Source organism: Ochotona curzoniae, unplaced genomic scaffold (genome assembly GCF_017591425.1).
Source record: "Ochotona curzoniae isolate NIBS_2020 unplaced genomic scaffold, NIBS_Ocur_1.0 scaffold_3208, whole genome shotgun sequence".
Lineage (NCBI taxonomy): Eukaryota > Metazoa > Chordata > Mammalia > Lagomorpha > Ochotonidae > Ochotona > Ochotona curzoniae.
The window spans coordinates 4229178-4250710 of NW_024467106.1; the positions used below are offsets into that span (position 1 = coordinate 4229178).

The 21533-nt window shown below is 59.8% G+C and overlaps 4 protein-coding genes across 4 annotated transcripts in view; 2 read left to right on the forward strand and 2 right to left on the reverse strand.

Annotated features, from left to right (window-relative positions):
- Nucleotides 1-2823, reverse strand: part of USP20 (ubiquitin specific peptidase 20) — a 29970-nt gene extending 27147 nt beyond the window's left edge. Inside the window, exon 1 of the mRNA XM_040962799.1 lies at nt 2664-2823. The gene's annotated coding sequence lies outside the window, so the exon portion shown is untranslated. The remainder of the gene's footprint in view (nt 1-2663) is intronic.
- Nucleotides 2824-3005: 182 nt separating this feature from the next.
- On the forward strand, nt 3006-7124 carry CUNH9orf78 (chromosome unknown C9orf78 homolog). The gene is made up of 9 exons (XM_040963300.1): nt 3006-3159; nt 3413-3472; nt 4291-4342; nt 4423-4493; nt 5248-5325; nt 5576-5773; nt 6092-6228; nt 6402-6500; nt 6847-7124. The coding sequence occupies exons 1-9, from the start codon at nt 3077-3079 to the stop codon at nt 6936-6938; spliced, it is 870 nt and encodes a 289-aa protein (XP_040819234.1). The 5' UTR covers nt 3006-3076; the 3' UTR covers nt 6939-7124.
- A 1127-nt stretch (nt 7125-8251) lies between these two features.
- On the forward strand, nt 8252-13543 carry TOR1A (torsin family 1 member A). Its single transcript, XM_040963319.1, has 5 exons — nt 8252-8456; nt 8972-9237; nt 10171-10346; nt 10447-10574; nt 13008-13543. Exons 1-5 carry the CDS (start codon nt 8276-8278, stop codon nt 13256-13258), a joined length of 1002 nt encoding a protein of 333 aa, XP_040819253.1. The 5' UTR covers nt 8252-8275; the 3' UTR covers nt 13259-13543.
- Nucleotides 13544-15804: 2261 nt separating this feature from the next.
- TOR1B (torsin family 1 member B) lies at nt 15805-20608 on the reverse strand. Its single transcript, XM_040963169.1, has 5 exons — nt 20419-20608; nt 19989-20251; nt 18628-18803; nt 17812-17939; nt 15805-17350 (listed from the first exon to the last, which is right to left on the reverse strand). The coding sequence occupies exons 1-5, from the start codon at nt 20603-20605 to the stop codon at nt 17109-17111; spliced, it is 996 nt and encodes a 331-aa protein (XP_040819103.1). The 5' UTR covers nt 20606-20608; the 3' UTR covers nt 15805-17108.
- Nucleotides 20609-21533: the final 925 nt, after the last annotated feature.

Below are 21533 nucleotides of genomic sequence, written 5' to 3' on the forward strand. Positions count from 1 at the left end.
GGAGCCTCCCACCCAGCCCTGGCTGCCCTGCTCTGCTCCCCCCCCCCACAACCCCGCATCCTCCCCCTGCTGCTCAGAACCCACCCCTCGCCCTGCTTCCTGCCTCTCATCTCCATCCCCAAACCCCTACTCCAGTTCCAAACACATCCCTCCCCTTCCCCTAACCTGGTTTCAATTTCCTGTGAGCCCATCTTGGGGCTAAACCCACTCCCATCAAGAAAGGTAGGGTCTCCAGCTCTGAGCTGCGGGTCCCTGGACAGCCCAGCCACCTGGCATCCAGCGGAGTAACGTCACGGCCCCACCCTCTGCTCTGGGCTCCCTAAGTCACTTTATGGGCGAGATCACCACGTTGGGGTGCCCTCTGGTAGTCACTGTGCCAAGGGCAGGGGCTGGCCATGGGAAGCCTCCCACACCAGGTTAGGCAGCAGAGCTGACTCAGGCAGACCTAGACCCACACGTCATAGAGCCAGGGGCCCTGCAGCTTCTAGAAGGCGAACTCGATGTGGGCTGTACAGGGAACAGGAACTGTCTGCTGCACCTGTCGGGATTGAAGGGCAGCCGCCCTCCTCCCGGGGAAGACCTCACACTGCCCAGGCTAGCATCATGCCTTTCCCAGAGCAACACTCGCCATCCGAGTCTTTACAGTAGACGGAATTGGGCTTTCCAGAACTTTCTATGTAGGGGACCCATGTCTGCTCGTTGCTGCCAAAGAGAACTGTCCTTTTCCTGTATCTTTAAATATCTCTGCTCGACTTTCATGTCTTCCTCGAGAATCCTCTTAATTATTGATTGATTTGAAAGGCAGAGAGAGAATTTCCCATTTGCTGATTCACGCCCCAAATGCCCCCACAGCAGGCAGGACTGAGTCATGGCTGACCAGGAACTCAGTCCAGGTCTCTCACGTGGAGCTGGGCTGGGGCTTGAACCCGGGCAGCCCCGCTGCGGGATGCTGGAGTCCCAGGTGGGCTGCACCCTGCTCACACCCACTGCCACAGCAGGACTGGTACCCCGGGCCTGGAGCGCAGCGCTCATCTGCTGTGTCACCTTCCAACTGGCCAACAGCACACGCTGCTCTCACACCTCTTCCTCTCCTGTCTTCTATTTCTTCCAAAGCGCTTACCAGAACATTCTGCTCTATGCATGTTACGTGTTAAACATCAACTTCCCTAAGTTGGCATGCTCTCTCTCCTGCGCGTGCGCTAACCATACCTCATGTGAACAGTGGCTGCGTCCTGTGGTAAATGCTCAGCATGTATCCGTGAATAAGCACCCCAAAACCCAACGAGCCTTTAGTGACTCCTTCACCAGGGTCAGGCCAGACACCGCGGGCCCCAAACCCACCCCCACAGCCCCTGAACCCAGCGAGCCAGCAGTAGGTCCACTGAGCTCTGGGCTGGAACCAGCAGAAAGGAACCACGCGGACCCTAGGCCAAGCCCACACCTCCTTGGACAAACTGGACCCCAAACTCCAGCTCCATGCTGAGTGGAACCCCAGAGTTCCAAGAAACAGCCACTCATCATTTCCCCCTTCCCAAATCAAAGGTCCCGCAGCCCTTCAGCCTGGACAGTCCCTGCAGGTCACCGCTGTCACTTCCAGAGCCCTGCAGGTGCCGGAGAATGTAGAGAAGATTCCAGAACTGCCCCCCCACTCTGGCATGATCCCCCTACTGGGAGGGTTCTGAGTGGGCAGATGGGCAGCTGCAGCCACCCTCCCTGGGTGCCCCTACCCTTGAGCTGGCCGGCGGCAGACACAGTGTCTGGCTAGGGCCGTGTGCATCCAGGGCTGCCCGAACCAGTCTGTGGAAGGCAAGCCTTGGCAACTTGGGATCAATGGCTTGTGACCAAGGCCGAGAGCCTATTCCAAGAAGCCCTGGGCCTCCTTTCCGGCTGGTTCCCAGGAGGACCTTCTGGAGAAGCGTCAAACATTCTAGACGCTGCCCAGCTGCAGAGCCATCCTCCATGGCGGGGCACCACCCCCACCCCCAGCCAGTGGGTAGTCCTGCTGGTGCCACTGCCGCAGCAGCCAGCATCGCCTAGGGTGCGGGGCAGCAGGAACGGCCCCTCCTTCAGCATCATTGCGTCCATCGCAGGGGATTTTGAGGGAATTCCAAGAGCCTGCCACGTAGGAAGCCACATAACCAAAGAGGGGTGCCCAGGCCCAGCCCAACCCAGAGGCAGCCTGGTGGACGCCATCGCCGGGCACCGAGGGGCTCCCCCGCAAGCAGGGCAAGCAGGGCAAGCAGGGCAAGCAGGCCAGGATATCCGTTTTCCAAAGCAACTGGGGGCTCCCTGCACCTGTAGGGGAGGAGGGGGTGGGGCGAACCTTGGAGCCACCCACCCCCCAAGGGAGCAAACCCAGGTCGGCGAAAAGCCCGGTCCAGGAGCCCCCTCCCAGACACCCGCTTGGAGAGAGACCGCCCACAGCCATTCTTTCAGACCCCGTCAAGAAAAACACAACAAAAAGCGAGCGTCAGCTCCATTCCCTCCCCCTGGAGACGCCACGCACAAGCCGGGTCAGGCCGCTGCAGCAAGAAATCCCAAGGCCGGCGCGCTGTTCCGGCCTCCCAAGTGGGGAGCCGTGGCCCCACGACGCTCCCCACCCGCGCCGGCCGCAGCGGAGACAAGGGGCGGCGGCCAGGGCGGGGACCCGGGCTCCCGCTCACCTGGCCGCGGCCGCGTCGGGCGCTTCTGTCAGGGCCAGCCCCGGGGCCAGCGAGGGTCGCTCCTGAAGGAAAGGCCCGGCTGGCCCAGCAAGCAGCAGCCGCAGGCGGCCCGGAACTCACCTGCCGGTCCCCACGGCCCCGCCGCCGCCTGTCACTCAAACGAGCCCTCCGCCGCGCAGCTCAGGGTCGCGCGGACCCGCCCCGCCCCCTGCCCCCTCAGCGGTCCAATCAGAAGAGGTCTGCTCCACGACCGGGGCGTGGCCACGCGGACGGCCGCGGGCTGGGGGCGGGACCGGCGGGTCGAGGGCGGGGCCTGCGCTCTGACAGCACTGCGCCGCGCCGGAAGTAGCCTTCCGCCACTGTTCCCCGGAGCGGCCCGGCGGGGCTGCTGGACGGCGGGCCCCGCTGCCGCTATGCCGGTCACCGGCAAGACTTTCCGCCGGCGCCGAGTCGACTCGGAGTCGGAGGAAGATGAACAGGACTCAGAGGAGGTTCGGTGCGTTGGCGGGGGGGACTAGGCTGCCGCGGCCGGGGTGTCTGTAGGGGCGCTGACCAGTGTCCACGCGGAGAGTCGGGGATGCAGAAATGGAGGCGCCTCGGGGAGGAGCGGCTGCGTGCTGCTGGGTCTGTGCGGGGGGCCCGGGCGCAGGTCGGGACGGCCGTGCCGGACACTGGCAGCGGGCCTTGGGGGACCCCGGACGAGGCACGCAGTGGACATGTCTCAGCCTGCACGTCGTCCTTGTCTGCAGGCTGAAGCTGGAGGAGACCCGAGAGGTGCAGAACTTGAGGAAGAGGCCCAACGGCGTGAGGTGGGCGGGGACCTGCGCGGGTCACTCACCCTTTCTCTCTCTTTTCATCATACCCGATCGTGTTATGAGCATTCCTGGTTTAGAATCTGAATAAACAACAACACATGGTTCTCTCACAGCTAACGAGCGATCGCGCTTACTGTTCCTTTTCTTGCACCTCAACATTATGAGCACTTTGATATAAGCTTAAAAAAACCGCTTACAGAGGCGGTCAGCTAGTGGCAGCAGGTGCAGCTCCCAACCTCCCACAGGGATGCCAGTTCAAGTCCCAGCTGCTCCACTTCCCATCCAGCTCTCTGCTGCGGTGCCTGGGAAAGCAGCAGAAGGTGGCCTTATTTCTTTGGATCCTGCACCCCAAGTAGGAGACCCAGAGGAAGCTCCTGGCTTTGAACTGGCCCAGCCCTGGCCAGGGTGGTCACCTAGGGAATGAAGCAGTGGAGGGAAGATGTTCCCCCTCTGTCTTCTGCAATACTGCTTTCAAATCAGTAATGTTTTAAGATCACATTTTTAGAAGATTTATTTATTTTTATTTGAAAGGCAGATCAGATTTATAGAGAAGGAGAGATAGAAAGATCTTCCATCTGCTGGTTCACTCCTCAAGTGGCTGCAATAGCCAGAGTTGAGCCAATGCAAAGCCAGGGGTCAGGAGCCTCCTCCAGGTCTGCTGTGCTAGTGCAGGGTCCCAACGCTGTGGGCCTTCCTTGACTGTCTTCCCAGGCCACCCTTGAAGTAAGTCCTGACCTCCACACCTCCCCCACGGTCCCCCTGCATCGGTCCCCCTGCATCGTTCCCCTCTGTTCTCTTTTGGTGTTACTCAGTGCTGCCGCCCTGCTGGTGGGAGAGAAGGTGCAAGAGGAGACCACACTGGTGGTGAGTGTTAGGGGCCGACCTTCCTGTGGCAACTGCCCCGGGCCCCTTGGGGCTTCCTCCTCACTGTCTGCCTTTCCTAGGATGACCCCTTCCAGATGAAGACCGGCGGGATGGTGGACATGAAGAAGCTGAAGGAAAGGGGCAAGGAGAAGTAAGTACAGGACTGGCTGCCCTGCGGGCCCTAAGCTGCAAAGTGGGACTGGCTGCCCTGTGGGCCCTAAGCTGCAAAGTGGGACTGGCTGCCCTGTGGGCCCTAAGCTGCCCTATGGACCCTAACCCGCCGCACGGCTGCAGCTGGCTGTCCCACGTCCAGGCATAGCTGTGGTGGGTGTGCAGGGTGTGTGGCTGGGAAACCAAGTCTGCAGCTCAGTCACTCCCCCTCACTCTAGCAGGATTCCTGAGGCTGTGTCACTGAACTCATGTCTGTTATCCAGGACCTGCAGCTGGTGGTGGCTGCAGGTGGCTCCGAGCGCCACCCAGGAGGGACAGGACAGGCAGCACATGGTCCCTCTGTCTCTTCTCACAAAGCCACCAGGATCCCATCCTGGGCGCCCCACTCCAGTGACATCACCCAATCCTCCTGTCTGAACCCACAGATCTCCTTCTGAGGACCCTGGGCAGGTCGAGGTTCTGCCCCCTTATGAGCTGACCATGGGGAAGGAATGTCCCCACGCAGCCTCCTGGGGACACGCAGAAATCACAGCAAGCCCTGAGCTACAAGGACTGGGGCCTGTAGTGACGGCTTCGCACGTTGTCTGAACAAGACGCATGCAAGTTCCATAAAAACAACACATGCGCAAAGCTGACACGTTCAGTTTCCAGAAGTTGGTGTTTCAGTAGGGGGCCAGTGGAGGAGGCCAGTGGTTTCCCACGGTACTTCTGGCTGCCCCGCCCTCTTCCTGCAGGATCAGCGAGGAGGAAGACCTGCACCTGGGCACGTCATTCTCGGCAGAGACCAACCGCAGGGACGAGGACGCCGACATGTAGGTGACGGGCGGGCTGCTCACGATGCCTCTGCTAACCACACTGACCCCACGCCCAGCAGGGAGGAAGCCCAGCTTGTCCACTTTGTATGTTGTCCACTGGGCTGTCTCCCGTGGGCCAGTCCTTTCGGCTGAAATTTGTAACACAGAGAAAAAGCCCAGGGTGTCTGTGACGGGGAATGCCAGGTGTGAGGGCCAAGCTGGTCCCTCGGCAGCTGCCCACGGCCAGCCCCGCCTGTCCCCACTCCAGGATGAAGTACATCGAGACGGAGCTCAAGAAGCGGAAAGGCATCGTGGAGCACGAGGAGCAGAAGGTGAAGGCCAAGAACGCGGAGGACTGCCTCTACGAGCTGCCCGAGAACATCCGCGTGGCCTCGGCCAAGAGGACGGAGGAGATGCTGTCCAACCAGATGCTCAGTGGCATCCCCGAGGTGGACCTGGGCATCGAGTAGGTGCTGGGGGGGGGGGCGCTCAGCAGCTTCCCTTGAGTAGGCACTGGGCCCCCAGTGCTGCTCTGGCGGGGAGGCGCTCAGCCTGCTCATGGCCACTCCCGCCCTCAGCCTCCTGAGCCTCCTTTCCTTCTGGCTGTCAGGTGTCTGCTATCCAGAGGGAAGAAATCATCATGGGCACGAGAGGGGGAGTGTTGGTTGGAGGAGGGTTTGGGAGCCCCTCTTTCCTAGCCTGCCCCCCCATCCTGCCCCCAGGTGGCCAGCGCTGCCCCATAGGCCGTGAACTAACTGCAGGCATGGCCCCTTTCTCCCGGCAGCGCTAAAATCAAGAACATCATCTCCACGGAGGACGCCAAGGCCCGCCTGCTGGCCGAGCAGCAGAACAAGAAAAAGGACAGTGAGACGTCCTTTGTGCCCACCAACATGGCAGTCAACTATGTGCAGCACAACCGCTGTGAGTGCCTGGGGAGGGCAGCCTCGCCCCTGTGGGGGGGGGCTCCGGGGCCCCATGCCCCACCCCCTTCCCCGCGGGCAAGCGCCCAGAGCGCCCTGTCCCACCCCCTTTCCTGGGGGGCAGCTCTCGGAGCCCCACATCCTGCCTGATGGGCGCTGCTCTCTCCTGGTCAGTTTATCACGAGGAGCTCAATGCCCCCATCCGGAGAAATAAGGAGGAGCCCAAAGCCCGGCCCTTGAGAGTGGGCGACACGGAGAAGCCGGAGCCTGAGCGTGAGTCCAGGGGGACCTGGGGGAGCCCCCGCAGTGGCTGGGTGGGGACAGAGCTTGGCTGCAGGGTCCCACTCTGGACCACGCCCACCTGGCCCTTCCTAAGCCTCGGGCTTCTCCTGGGAAGGTTGGAGGGCAGCGGGGCCCTCGTGGGGGGCCCTTCCGATGCCCAGGCTGGCAAGCCTAGGAGCAAACTGCCATCAGCAACCGTGAATGACAAGTTAGTGCAATGACGGGCACTCACTGAGGCCGACTGTGCAGGCTCTGGGGCGCCCTGGGAGAGGCTGCTGGGTGTTGCCGTGGGTGGGTACTGGCACAGCAGGCAGCCCATGCTGTCCTCTGCCCCCAGGGTCCCCTCCTAATCGCAAGCGTCCTGCCAACGAGAAGGCCACAGATGACTACCACTATGAAAAGTTCAAGAAGATGAACAGACGGTACTGAGCTGGGTGGAAGGGGCCGCAATGGCACCCCACCCGGAACAGGAGCCTCTTCCCAAACACAGACAGTGCTGGCTGACCTGGGGCAAGCAGGGGCAAGCCCGCAATCTGTCAACTTTTGGAATAAACCGATGTTTGGTTTGCCTGTTTTAGGGACAAACTGCATTATTAAATCTTGTTTGTAAATACACTGATTTTCCCTGGCTTTGTTCTGGGTTGGGGTGGTCGCCGTGTGTTCGTGGTGTTTGCTGAAATGGCACGTGCCCCGCGTTCATGTTGGGGAAGGCGCAGCCTGCTTGGCTCAGCACGGGGCGGCCCCAGCCTCCATCTGCAGGACGTCACAGGGTACTGGCGTCTCTGGGCTGTTACACAGTGGCCTTTCCTAACACTTTCAGCTCTGGATTAATCAAAGTGGACACAGCCTTCCAGTCTGTTCTGTCGAAGCAACATCCGGTAACACTCAGCCGAGGGCTGGTGGCTTCAATGCAGACTGGGTTACTGAGATCTGGGAGATGTGATCTGCTCTGGCCGGCTGGCTGGGGTCCCCACCTGGGCTGAGACGTGGTCTGAGCCTTGCCCACTGCTGAGCGTGCCCTGTTTTCTCATCTATAAGACAGTGGGGGGTCTAGCGCTGTGGTGTCGCACGTTAAGCAGCGTCTTGCAATACCAGCATCCCATCTCGGCACTGTTCAAATCCGGGCTGCTCCACCTCCAATGCAGCTTTCTGCCAATTCACCTGGGAAACCAGCAGAGAATGGTCCACACCCATGTGGGACACGGGACAGATTCCCTGGCTCCTGGCTTTGGCCAGGCCCAGCCTCTCACCCCAGCTTTTGTACAAATAAATTAAAAAGCTTAAAAAGCACTCACGCATATTGGATGTATGTCAAGGGAACACAAGGAACCAACTGAAACAAACCGAGGACTTACACGCTTAAGTATAAATGAGCAAGTATGTACTGATGGAGCAAGTGGGCAGCTTAGTCCTTCGCGCTGTGGGGCTGTGACTTACGGGATTTGTCTGTACTACCTCAGTTTTTCCATAAACTCAAACTGCACTTAAAACTCATCTGCATCGTTTCTGGGGAAAAAAAAAAAAAAACACCACACACACACCCCAAAACAAAACTTAGTTCCTCACTGGCTGCTCACCGGAACCGACTTTCCGGAAACCGGAAGTCACTCTGCCCCTAAAAAACATGGCGTCATGCAGAGCTCTATATAAGCTGACCCCGAGCAAAGATGGCGGCGCCGGCGGCGGGAGGAACCGGAAGAGCGTGTGTGGCGGTCGCGCCGACCGGGCGGGCCGCAAGGGACGCGCAGAGAGGCGCGGGTCTGGGCATGAAGCTGGACCGGGCCGCGCTGGGCCTGCTGCTGCTGGCGCCGTCGGTGGTGCGGGCGGTGGAGCCCATCAGCCTGGGGCTGGCCCTGGCCAGCGTCCTCACCGGCTACATCTCCTACCCGCGCCTCTACTGCCTCTTCGCCGAGTGCTGCGGCCAGAGACGGAGCCTCAACCGGGAGGGTAGGCAGGCAGACGGCGGGTGGCGGCCAGCGGCAGGGACGCCGGGGCGGTGGGCAGCTCGCGGGCATCCTTGCAGGAGCTCCGCCTCCTTGCCGGTTGGACCAGGCCGGGGGACCCGGGGCGGTGGGGCTGCGCGTCCAGTCCCTGACGGGGCTGGTCTTGGGTGGGAGTGGCAGACAGGCGGGCCTGGGGTCCACCCGGCCTCGGGGAGCAGGTGTGTAGGGTTCACCCTGTCCCTGGGGGGCAGGGCGGGAGGGTTCACCCTGCCCTCGGGGAGCCTGGTAGGAGGGCTCACCCCTTGCTCTGGGGAGCAGGGCGGGAGGGGGAGGGCCCGCCCTGGCCTTGAGGTGCAGGTCCGGGGGTTCGCCCCTGCCATGGGCAGCCAGGAGCTTGGCTGGCCCTAGCGACTTCCCGGATGGCAGTTCCCTCTTTGACACGATGCTGCCCCTGCGCGGGCTGGGCCTGGCGGCCGGGCGCTTTGCACCCACCCCCTCCTCCGGCCTCGTCCCTCGCAGCACTGCAGAAGGATTTGGACAGCAAGCTCTTCGGCCAGCACCTGGCCAAGAAGGTCATCTTGAACGCCGTGGCCGGTTTCCTGAGTAACCACAAGCCTAAAAAGCCCCTCACCCTCTCCCTGCACGGCTGGACGGGCACGGGCAAGAACTTCGTCAGCAAGATCATCGCTGACAACATATACGAGGGGGGGCTGAACAGCGACTATGTGCACCTGTTCGTGGCTACGCTGCACTTCCCGCACGCCTCCAACGTCAGCCTGTACAAGGCAAGCTCAGGAGCCTGCACCCCTCCCTGGGGGGTGCTGCTTGAGGGGGCGGTAGGCAGGGACCTGGGGTGAGCCCTGAACCTCAGTTTCTCTTTGCGAGTATGATGGGAGAAGTGGTCACCCCAGCAGGGCTTGGCGCCCATTTAGGGTTCCCCCTTACCTGTACTCAGCTGCGTTTTAGGGATCCACATGGGAGAAGCCTGCACCTCATTCATTCTGTGCCCTTGTTTGTGTTTGACTTAACTGCTGTTCGCTGAGCCAGTTACTGGTTAATGTTAAATAGGCCTGCCCTGCTGTCCCAGCCGCCAGCCGGGTGGGGAGGTTACATAGCTGGCTGAGCCTGCTGGCTGCTGGGGAAACTGCCCGGGCATCGCCCTGCCTGGCAGCAGGCAAAGGTTAACTTTCGTATTTGCAGATCCGGGCTGTAGTCGTTCAGGGTGGGCAGAAGGGGGGCTGTCTGAGCCTCCCTCAGGCGTGTGTGCTCTTCCTCTGCCTGCCGCTTGGAGCTCCCAGAATGCCTTTGGGCCTTCAGAGCTAGGACAAGGAACTCGGAGTTCATCGCTGCTCCGAGCTAGGTTCCCAGAGGCACCTGTGGGACTTTGGGCCGATTCCTTTGGCTCCCTTGTCTTTGGAAGGGCAGGGACACAGCGTGAAAGGCTTGGGGGGCCCCAGCAGACAGTGATATGAACAAGAGGATCCTTGCAGGCTGATGTGGGAGTGATGGGGCGTGGTGTTGCAGTGGACACCTGTGGTACACCGGACTTCACCACCTCACTGTGGGGCCTGGGATCAGGGTAGGGCCAGGGCCAGGTTGACTCTGTGGCAGGCTCTGCCAAATGCTCATTTTGTACTTTTTGGTAAGCTGAGGAAATTCCCTTACTGGCTGTCCTGCCCCTTCCCGTTGACTGCGCCCCCTTCCCCTCGATCACACAGGACCAGTTACAGCAGTGGATCCGGGGCAACGTGAGTGCCTGTGCCCGGTCCATCTTCATATTCGATGAGATGGACAAGATGCACGCCGGCCTCATCGACGCCATCAAGCCCTTCCTGGACTACTACGACGTGGTGGACGAGGTCTCCTATCAGAAGGCCATCTTCATATTCCTCAGGTAAGACGCCTGGGGGCCAGAGGCCACACGCGTGGGGTCCCTCCTCGCTGTGGGTGAGCAGGGCTGTGACCCTTCCTGCCCACCGGGGCACATCTTGCAGCAATGCTGGTGCCGAGAGGATCACAGACGTGGCCCTGGACTTCTGGCGGAGCGGACGGCAGAGGGAGGACATCAGGCTCAAGGACATGGAGCATGCCCTGTCCGTGTCCGTCTTCAACAACAAGAACAGTGAGTGCGCCCCTCGGTCGGCACGCATTGGTCACCGTCATCCCTTCTGGGGGGCATGTGTGAGCAGAGCGTGTGGATTATGGGGAGAACCTGGCAGTTGTCCAGTTCTTCGGCTGCTGGTGGAGCAGAGCAGGTGGTGATCCAGGAAGTGGGTGCCAGCAGAGGTGACCGCCAGGCCTCCTGCCCTAAAGCCTGGTGGCCTGCGCCCAGCAAGAGCGCCACCTGGTGGCCGGGTCCGTCCTCTGGGCTGAGCCTGCCTGAGGAACTACTTGCTCATTTCCTTCAACCTTCCTTCCACGACCCGGGAAAGCTGCCACACTGCCGAGGCTGCCCCTCAGGTGTCTCTCAGAGGTTCCAGAACCCGGGCTTGTAACCTGCAGCCCAGCACTTCTCCGACTAAGGTCCTGCTTGCCTCCGACCTTGCACCCTGCTGAGGAGGTGGAGAACCAAGCTGATGGGGAGTGGCTGAGTCGTGCACTAAATCCTGCCTGTCCCTGGAGAGGGCCTGCTGCCAGTCAAATGCGTCAGATGGCAGGAGGTGGCGTGTGCCCGTGCTCACACGCTTAGACATAGAACCAGCCCTTCCCCCTACACACACAGGTGGTTCTAGGTCACGGGCTTGTGCCCCGCAGAGGAGAAGAAGCTATGGGTGAGTGTGGGGGTGCTGGGGCCCATAAACTGCACTCTGGGTGGGAGGGCTTGACTTTAGGGCGGGACCCTAAGGGTTGATTCGTTGGGTTTGGCCTGAGAGTTTTTAAGTAGCAAGCAGGGGTGTGAGCTGCAGGACCCCAGCTGCTGTTCGATGGACCAGAGGTAGGAAGGGATGGGGTAGGCAGAGCAGTGGCCATAAGGGTGGGGAGAGGTGATGGGCTTCCAGCTGTCCTGGAAGGGGCAGCAAAGAACACTGGCAGGGCTGCAGGTGGGAAGGAGAGAGAAGAATCGAGGGCCTGGCTTCGTGGTTGGGAAGGGGCCCCCAGCAGAGGTGTGGAGCAGGAGGTTGGATTTTGTTTGCTAGGGAAGCAGGCAGGTGGGAGATGCAGGGCTGGCCTTGGCAGCAGGTGCTTCATGGCCCTGGGACCCAGGCTCCTCAATCCGCTTTTGCTTCCTGTTTTGGCATGGTCTGTCCCAGGGCGCCTCCCCAGCCAGGCCTCACCTAACCCCCTGAGTGCCTGCTCCTTGGCTGTCCCACATCCTGGGCCTCCCAGCACCACGTGTGTGTATGTGTGTGTGCGCGCTTGTTTGTTGCCTGTCCCCTCACCTAGGATGGCAGGGCCAGCGTGGGCAGCGTCCATTCTGGGCCAGCTCTCTTTTCCATCCCTGGGGCCCAGTGTGCTCCTTGCTGGGAAGGCCTTGGTGAGAGCTGGTGATGCGTGGGCAGCATCCCACCAGCTGTGGTTCAGTGGGCAGTTCTTGTCCACACCACAGCTGGAGCCTGAGCGGGTGGTCAGGAGTTGTGTTGGGCGGCAGGGACGCACAGAGCTAGGGTTGGGAGCAGAGCCACAGGAATCCAACCACTGAGCGAGATTCTCTGGCTGTCCTTCTCTCTCTGTGTAACTCTGGCTTTCAAACAAGTAAGTACTTTTTTTAAAAAAAGACTTGCTTGTTTTTTATTGGAAAGGCAGATGTATGGAGAAAAGGAGAAACAGAGAAAGATCTTCCATGTCCTGGTTCACTCCTAAAATGGCCACAGTGGCCCATGCTGAACTGATCTGAAGCCAGGAGCCAGGAACTTCTTCAGAGTCTCCCACATGGGTGCAGAGTCCCAAGGCTTTGGGCCGTCCTCCACTGCTTTCCCAGGCCACAAGCAGGGAGCTGGATGGGAAGTGAAATAGCCAGGACTTGAACCAGTGGGATCCTGGCAGTTGGAGGTGGAAGCTTAGCCAGTTGAGCCATTGCACTGGTCCCAATAAGTATATCCTTAAACAAAATCCCCACAAAACTCAAGAGAAATGCTGTGGGATGCTGGGTGCCCAACGGTTAAGCAAGAGAGAACTTGTGTTGCATGGGGGCAGGACTGGGCAGATGCAGAGCCAGGCCCTGTGGGAGGCATGGGCTCCTGCGCCACACACCCGTGGCTGGTACACAGAGACACACACACACACACACTCCAGTGACCAGGGTGAAGGGGTGTGTCCTGCCCAGCCTCTCCCTGGAACCTCCTCTCCTCTCAGTTCCTTGAAACTGCCCACCTGGGAGCCAGCTTGTTCCCTCTGCCGGGCCCTCGGTGCTGGGCACTCTGGGCTCTGAGCATCCTCCCCTCCCCACTTCGGGCACCCAGCCCTGGGGCAGCATCATGTCTTGGCATTGCTGTGGGGCTCCTCTGCCCTGCTCCTTGGATAGGCACTTCAGGTGCCCGGCGCCGCTCCACAGCTACGTGCCCGATGGTCCGGCCCAGCCGACTGTGAGCACGCAGCACCTGTTGTCTCCCGGCAGGTGGCTTCTGGCACAGCAGCCTGATCGACCGGAACCTCATTGACTACTTCGTGCCCTTCCTGCCCCTTGAGTACAAGCACGTGAAGATGTGCATCCGGGTCGAGATGCAGGCACGGGGCTATGAGGTGGACGAGGACATCGTGAGCCGAGTGGCCGACGAGATGACGTTCTTCCCCAAGGACGAGAGAGTCTACTCTGACAAAGGCTGCAAGACTGTATTCACCAAGCTGGACTACTACTACGATGATTGACAGAGGGCGGCCCCGCCCCGCCCGCTCTCCTGCCCCGCCCCCAGAGGAGGAAGCTGACCTCCTTGGGGCTGCACTGGGGCTCTGGTCCGCTTCCCCCCCAGGAGGACCCACCGCCACAGCTGGAGAGGAGGAAGATGAGGAGGTGTCAGCTCCCGGCCGCTCACACCCCAGGATGGATCATGATTTTTTTAAATTATATTTTAATTTCAAGTGTTTCTGTTTCAAGGAAAGATGAATGTTTTACTGAAAACGTGATAACTTTATTTAAAATGGTTTTTAACATTATGAGAAACTTTAGATTTTAAGCTGTTGTTAACTTTGTGTGTGTGTGGTTTGGAGTTGTGTGTGGGGGCGGTTTTTTTTAGATTTATCTTACTGTATATATATACAGTAAATATATATACAGTATATGTATATGTATATATATTATTGGAAAAGCAGATATAGAAAGGAGATACAGAAAGATCTTCCATCCAGTGGTTCACTCCCCAAGTGGCTGCAATGACCAGAGCTGAGACAATCTGACCCAGGGCTCAGGAGCTTCTGGGTCTCCCATGTGGGTGCAGGAGCCCAAGGTTTTGGGTCATCTTCTACTGCTTTCCCAGCCATAAGAGGGGAGCTGGATGGGAAGCAGAGCGGCCAGAATATGAACGGACATCCATTTGAGATCCCAGTGGATGCAAGGAGAGGATTTAACCACTAGGCTATCACACAGGGTCCCATTTTGTTTTGAGATTGCTTACTTAGTTGATACAGACAGAGATCGCCCATCTGCTGGGTCACTCCCCAAATGGCCACAGTGGCCGGGGCTGGGCCGATAGCCCAGAACCCCAGCCAGGTCTCCCACGTGGGTGCAGGAGCCCAAGGACTTGGGCCCTCCTCCATTGCCTTCCCAGGTGCATGAGCAGGGAGCTCAATGGCAAGTGAAGCCACTGGGTCTTGAACCAGTACCCGTAGGCGTCACCCACCGCACCACTGCCAGGCTGTGTCTGAGCACTGTGACACAGAACCCTAGTGCAAGCCTGTGGCACTGCCCCATGGGATAGCATGATGGGGGCAGACGGCCGACCGTGGCCTGCGATGCCAGGTGGAATGAACATCTGGCTAAAAGGCAGGTACTTAAGGGGACAGCGGACGGCGGGCTTGGAGCTGTGCGAGCACTCAGCGCTAGCCTTCATTTTCACCTTTAACAGGCAGAGACGGGCAGCTCTCCATCCAACAGCCAGGGGCCTGGAGCGCCTGTGTGGGAGTGCATTAGCGGGAAGCTGGAGTTGGTGTGAGCTTCCAAGTGCTTAGGGAAGGAGAGCGCGCGCCCAGCTGGCAGACACAGGTGGAAAGCAGGTGCTGGCTTTCCACCGCTCTCCACTGGAATCTAAAATGTGGTGTGGTTCATTTTGTCACAGTAGGACTCCTTTATTGCTACTCTGTTACATGAAGTCAGAACCTCCTAGGAAAGCTTGGCCACCCTTCTAAGGACCCTGGGAGCAAGTGGGGTGTCTGCTATGCCCACGATCTCCATCACACGCAATTCTGGGTAACCTGTGCCTTTGTCCTCCATTGGCCTGGGGAGCAGAGGTTGTAAGTGGAGACCAACAGGTGCGGGCCAGGTGGGACTGAAGTCCACTGTAGGGACTGCAGCCTCCGTGACAGCCCCAGCCACACCAGCTCGCCCTCCCTTGCCACTGTTCCCAGAGCTCCCAGCACCCTGTTGTGGCACTCAGGCCTGGGCTTTGGTGCCAGGTGGGAACAGAAAGCCGCCTGAACGGACTCCTTATTTGTGTGTGTTGTGTATGTGTTTGATGTTTTATTTGAAAGGCAGTTAGGAGTGGCGGAGCCTCCAGCTTCCGCCTACCAGCTTGCTCTCCAGGTGGCCCCAACAGCCAGGAGCAGACCCCACCCCCAGGGCATGGGTCAGTCTTTGAGATGACACACTATGGGCCAGGGACCAGATCCACCAAGCCAGCGTCCTGGGGCTTTGGAACAGAAATGATGGGAGCAGGCTGGAGAATTCTGGTGTGTGTGGGGGGGCGTTAACCTTGAAGGAAGTCAGTTCACCCACTTCCGGGAAGACAAGCTGGCCCTGATGACCATGATCAAGACCTCATCCAGCGGTTCGGGGCCCAAGGAGCTGGTGCGCTGAGCTCAGAGCAGCCGACGCAGCACGAGTCCCTCCCTCCATGGCGTGTAGGAAGCACGTGGACGGTTAGCAAGAAGCCCGTCTCGGATGGGGCTGCCCATCGCCTTACTCAGTTCTGACCGATCTGGCGATTACAGTCTTCAGGGTAAATATTGGTTTTGTGTGATGCAGAGGGCTAACCCACCAGGCCAGGCTACGGGGGCCCGGCAAGGGCTGCCCTGCCGAGCAGCCTTAACTCCCAGCACAAACCGTTACCAAATAGGTGAATGGAGAGATGAGGTGGCGAGGGACATGCCACCTGTTGCAGCTTCATTATCTCACATTTCAGCAAGTCGGTTCAAAGCCTCTAACACAAGGGGTGGGGGATGTGGTGCCCACGGGCTTTTCATCCATCACAGCAGTCCAAAGGTGACCACCAGTGTCATTTATTGCGTCATCACCGACAGAAAACCGTGTCTCCTCTCACCTAGACACCCAAAAGAAATGTAACTCCGCTCCAGTTCAGGAACTCGTGCCGGAAACACCAGACTGCGTCAGCTCCCGAGGTGCGTCTGTGCTGCTGAACAATCACTCCGCCATCATCCCTCACCCTCCGGCCTCCCTGCGTGTCTGCTGCTGCGGCCAGGGCCGTCATGGGCAGACTCCCTGGTCCTCAAGGCCGCCCTGGCACTCAACCACACAGAGCACCCTGAGACGAATCCCTAGGCACAGTGGCTGCTCCAGAGCAACCTCGCCTCACTCCGCAACTGCAGGCACACGGTGCCACTGGCGGTACCCGAGAAAGGAAGAAGCACCATCCCATACCGTGTCTCTCGTGATTTAAAACCCACAATACACCCTATGCTTCCCTTACTGAGGACCCTGAGAAGTAAAAAAAAAAGCTAAAAATGCATCCTCACAAACCCTAGCGTGCCACGGCGCTGCTGCTTGGCCCCCACGGACTCGGATCGCAGAGTGTTCTGCAGGGCCCAGCGGGTGGCTGATCCGCTTGGGATGTACAGCGGACATCTCGGTCTGTCCGCATTTAGTGACATGCACTGTGTCAGACGCAGGACAGCCGGCAGTGACTGACATGTAGATGTGGTTCAACCGAAAGCCACGTGTAGGACTCTCCAGCCCAGGGCTGTCTCCACAGCAGGACAGGCCCCCACAGAGCGGTCCTCTCTGCCCAGTCTGGAGGCCTACAGGAAGCCTCCGCCGGCCTGCCCAGCACTCCAGGCTAAGGGCTCAGCTGGCCAGCACAACTGCCATTTGGACACGCACTCAGCTGCAGGTGCCCCTTGCCAAACTCCTTCCAGCCACGGGGCAGGACGCTGAATCCTGAAGCCTCCGACAGCAGCAGGGCCCACACTCCCGGGCACGGGTGCCGCGGGCCAGACCCAAGCTGCAGGCCTCTCGGGGCACACACGGCTGTTTTCAGGCCCTCACATGCGCTGGTAAGCATCAGGGGGATTTCTGAAGTCCACCTTCAGCTGCCACAAGGAGGACCACTGTCATTTCACAAAATGACCAGGGTCCTGGGCAAATCACCGTCTTTTCTGAAAATGAACTCAGAAAAAACTTCTGCTCGTGTATCCCCACTGTCCGCGGGGCAAATGCACCAAGCTCTCCAATGTGCTGGGCCGAGGGTGAGGCCCAGGGTGGACAGGCAAGCGTGCTGGGCCTTGCGGTCCCCGGTCCAGTCCCCGGAGCTTGCTCCCGGTGGTGTGGGGCTCAGTAGAAATCCAGCCGTGCCTGCACCGTCTTGCAGCCCTTGTCCGAGTAGATCTTCTCATCTTTGGGGAAATACGTCATTTCCTCGGCTATGCTGGCGACCACAGCCTCGTCCACGGCCAGGCCCCGGGCTTGCATCTCGGCTCGCACACACATCTTCACGTGTTTATATTCCAGGGGCAGGAAGGGGACGAAGTAATCGATGAGGTTCCTATCTATGAGCCCGCTGCGCCACAGGCCACCTGTGGGACAAGCCGTGCTGTGTGTCCTGCCCGTCCCCACCCCCGCCCCCCAGGCCACCTGTGGGACAAGTCGTGCTGTGTGTCCTGCCCGTCCCCACCCCCCCAGGCCACCTGTGGGACAAGCCGTGCTGTGTGTCCTGCCCGTCCCCGCCCCCCCAGGCCACCTGTGGGACAAGCCGTGCTGTGTGTCCTGCCTGTCCCCACCCCCCCAGGCCACCTGTGGGACAAGCCGTGCTGTGTGTCCTGCCCGTCCCCACCCCGCCCCCCAGGCCATGTCCACAGGGAGCCATCCTGACCCCCTGGAACCACAGATCTGTTGGCATCAAGCAGATGGCCAGTCTGTCCCAAAACTTCGCTAGCAGGCCCCTCTTCCCCTCAACACACTATCTGATACTGATTTCCGGAACTAGCATGCCCTAAGACAAGTGTGGAAGGGCCATGAGACAGGTGGGTGGACTCACTGTGCTTGTTGTTGAAGACGCCGACGGACAGCACGGCCTCCAGGTCCTTCAGCTGGATGTCCTCACGCCTCCGGCCCGCCCGCCAGAAGTCCAGCGCTGTCCTGGTGATGAGGTCGCCACCGGCGTTGCTGCGAAGGCCAGAGACACGGCATGAAAACCGCACCGAGGGCCTTGTCCCCGCCCTACGGCTCCTGTGTAACCAAGGCTGATCCACTGGTACTAAATGAGTCAGTCAATGAAACACAACCTGACCTCAAAGGAACCTTACCACGTGCTGGACTCTTCTACACTTGCTTTATGGCCCTCTGGAGCCAGTCTCTCTCTCACACACACACCAGACTGCCTGCTTATCAGCACCCACTTCTGTAGCTCTTCTCCGTTCCCTGCTGATACTGCTAACAGGAAAATGAAAGGAGCTGGCTGAGGCGGGCAGGCACTGTGGTGCTGCGAGTTAAACTGCTGCTTGGGAGCCGGCCCAGCATCCCTCCTCGGAGCACCAACTTAGGTCCCTGCTAATGCATCCTAGTGGGGGGCTTGGCAAAGACTTGCATCCCTGCCACCCACATGGGATGCAGTTATGGGCTCCTGGCTTCAGCCGGGCCCAGTTCCAGCTACTGTAAGCAGCCAGCAGATGATGCAACTCCTTCTGCCCCGTCTGTCAGTCTGCCTTGCAATTAAGCAATTTTTCTTTTTTTAGGTGAGCAGATGCCTTTCATCTGGCTGGCACTTCTGTGCCTAAAGGTCGCTAGGACCTCGCTCACTCCGGGCCAGGAATAAAATGGCTCTTGACTGCGGGCCCCCAGTCCCTGCCCGAACCTGAGGAAGATGAAGATGGCCTTGCGGTAGGACACGCCGTCAATCTGCTCATAGTAATCCAGAAAGGGCTTGATGGCGTCGATCACCCCAGGGTGCAGCTTGTCCATCTCATCGAATATGAACACGGAGCTGGCACAGGCGCTCACGTTCCCGTGGATCCACTTCTGCAGCTGATCCTGGATCGAGCGGAAACGACAAGTAGGGCACGGAGCAGCTGCAGGAGCAACAGGCCCACTCCTCCTCCTGCCCGAGGTCCGAGCAAGGGGGACAGCTGGCCAGTCTCATCTAGAGCCCACAAATGGGGGGGACTGGCAGACGCAGGGGTCTGCTCCTTACTCCGCCATGCTTCCTGAGAAGTGCAAGACTATGAGGTGCAAGCATGAGGCGTCGGCCGAAGTCCACGGGCAATGCTGCAGGGGCCCGGCCTGGGTTCGGAATTTTTTTTTTTGCATCAGGATCAACAATTCCTTCCAATTCCAGTTTCCCACAAACTTTCTAAAGTCCCCTGAAATTTAACATTTTCATAAGCAATTCCCCAAAGTTCTTATCTCCCAGTGGGCTAAAACCTCAAGTCGGAAGCACCAGATATACCAAGGGTTAAGGGGAAGCGCCCAAGCCCAGGGCCTGACACTGCCACCTGTGGACAAAGCAGCTGACCCCAGGCAAGACTGGGACCATGGACCTGTGCAGACACACCCTCGCCAAATACGAAAGAATGCGGGCAGCAAGGAAATGATCCCTTCCGTTTTGGCCATGTCCCACCACCATCCAATTTGCGTGGCCAACAGCCGGTTTCACTTTCTTGTTTGGTGAAGCTCCCATTTCTTACTTCTGCCCCCGCCTCACAGTAACAGGCGGAAGGATCCTGCCGAGGCCACGTAGGATTTACCCCACAACTTCACATACAAAGGAAAAGCCCCAAGAACGTCTCAGCAGGGAGAAAAGTCTAAGATGAGAACAAAAAGACAGATGTTCTGCAAGAGGGGTTTGGGGGAAGGATTCTCCAGGGGCCACCCGAAAAGGGGCCTATGGTATATGACCACCCCACCCCACGGGGTCCCGGCCCCTCAGTCCCTGCAGCCAGTGGCTACCTGGCAGACATGGGTTCAAGGCGCTGTGCTAGCGTCCAGCACACAGAGGGTGGCGGTGAGGGGGTGGCACGTGGCCTTCCCAGAAGCAGCAGGTGGAGTTTGGAAAGCAAGGTTAGCAGGACAGCTACGCAGCAATCAGGGGTCACTGAGCTAGCCTTGAGTGGCCGCTGGAACCGGAGCCTACTGAATCGCAAAGAAAAGCAAAAGCAGAAGGCGCGGTGGCCGCGAGGCCGGAGCAGCAGCCTGGTTGCAGGCGCCGCCCTCTCTTGCCTGGTACATTTTGACGTTCTGTTCATGGGGAAAGTGGAGCGTGGACACGAAGAGGTGCACGAAATTGCTCCTGAGGCCTCGGGGGTGCAGGTGGTTGGCCACGATCTGGCTGACAAAGTTCTTGCCGGTGCCGGCCCAGCCGTGCAAAGACAGGGTCAGCGGTTTCTTGGGGTTTTTGTTGTTCTTGAAGCCGCTCAGCGCCTTGAGAATTACTTCCGTGGCCAGATGTTGTCCGAACAGCTTCTGCAGGTCCAGCTGGAGGGCTACGGGGCGACCGGACGGGTGTTACAACGGACACAAAGCCCCGAGGGCAGAAGCACCTGCCCCGCCGGGGCATGGAGCCCAGGGTGAGCGTCCCCCCAACGCGGACACCCGACAAGGACACGTGCGCGTCCCCCGCCACCTGCAGGCCGCCCCGCGCGCCCCTCACCAGAGGCGTTGAGCGGCCGCTCCTCCCCGCAGCACTCGGCGAAGCGGCAGTACCAGTCCGTGTAGGACAGGTAGCCGGTGAGGGCCGACACGGCGCCGACGGCCAGGGCCACGCTGACGGGCTCGAAGGCCGCGGCCGCCTGCGCCGCCAGCAGCAGCCGCACCGCCGCGCCCGGCCCGAACCGCATCCCGCGCCGCTTCGCCGTCCTTCCGCCCCGACCAACGCCACTTCCGCCCCGAGCCGGACCACTTCCGCCCCGAACGCGCCACTTCCGCCCCGAGCCGGGGCACTTCCGCCCGAACGCGCCACTTCCGTCCCGAGAGAGGGAGGAAAGAAGCTGGAGATGACCGCTTTCAGTCTGGACACTCCAGGGTTGTCCGAGGCTCCGGGCCAGGGGGCAGCCAGGTGTGATCCTTCCCGAGACCACCTGCCGGGCCCATCAGTGCTGGCTCTCACTGCTCTGTAGACCTCGTTCTAATTTATTTGAGGCACAGAGACACAGACTTCACAATCGCCGGTCGGTCAGACGCCTGCCCCAGTGGGAGGACCTGGTCTCTCACGTGCAAGGCAGGGACACGACTCCTCAGCCCTTCACGGCTGGCTCCCGGGGTCTGCCCTCACAGGAAGCTGGGATGAGAAGCAGAGCCAGGCCGCTGCTGTAGCGGTGTGTTAGGTTAAGTGGGAACCAGCATCCAACGCAGGCACCTGTTCAAGACCCGGCGGCTCCACTTGTGGTTCAGCTCCATACCGATGTGTCTGGGAAAGCAGCAGAGGATGGCTCGAGTCCTTGGCGCCCTGGACCCACGTGGGAGCCCCAGAAGGAGCTCCTGACCCTGGCTTCCGATCTGTTGTGGCCATTTGGGGAGTGAACCAGCATTTTCTCACCCCTAGATCATTTTTGAGAAATCCTAGCAATGACCCTGGCCATTGTGGTGCGTGCTGGTGGAATGCTCCTTCACGAACCCGTGTCTATCTCATGAGGTTCCAGGTGTGAGCAGCTGAGGCCGTTGGAGCCAGCGTGTCAGGGTTGGGTCCAGCTGGTCAGCCACACATGCTCCCTCTAGGCTGTACCCCGTCCCGCCAAGCCCTGGCTGCCTCCGGACTCTCCTGTGTGT

Excerpts from the sequence above, each read along its gene's own strand:
- CUNH9orf78 (XM_040963300.1), top strand. The coding sequence starts at position 3,077 with ATGCCGGTCACCGGCAAGACTTTCCGCCGGCGCCGAGTCGACTCGGAG. Across the intron at positions 5,774-6,091 it reads GAGGTGGACCTGGGCATCGA|CGCTAAAATCAAGAACATCA; the intron begins GTAGGTGCTGGG and ends TTCTCCCGGCAG. Across the intron at positions 6,229-6,401 it reads CTATGTGCAGCACAACCGCT|TTTATCACGAGGAGCTCAAT; the intron begins GTGAGTGCCTGG and ends TCTCCTGGTCAG.
- TOR1A (XM_040963319.1), top strand. The coding sequence starts at position 8,276 with ATGAAGCTGGACCGGGCCGCGCTGGGCCTGCTGCTGCTGGCGCCGTCG. Across the intron at positions 10,347-10,446 it reads GCCATCTTCATATTCCTCAG|CAATGCTGGTGCCGAGAGGA; the intron begins GTAAGACGCCTG and ends CACATCTTGCAG. Across the intron at positions 10,575-13,007 it reads CGTCTTCAACAACAAGAACA|GTGGCTTCTGGCACAGCAGC; the intron begins GTGAGTGCGCCC and ends GTCTCCCGGCAG.
- TOR1B (XM_040963169.1), bottom strand. The coding sequence starts at position 20,605 with ATGCGGTTCGGGCCGGGCGCGGCGGTGCGGCTGCTGCTGGCGGCGCAG. Across the intron at positions 18,804-19,988 it reads AGAACGTCAAAATGTACCAG|GATCAGCTGCAGAAGTGGAT; the intron begins GCAAGAGAGGGC and ends CGCTCGATCCAG. Across the intron at positions 17,351-17,811 it reads CGTCTTCAACAACAAGCACA|GTGGCCTGTGGCGCAGCGGG; the intron begins GTGAGTCCACCC and ends CTTGTCCCACAG.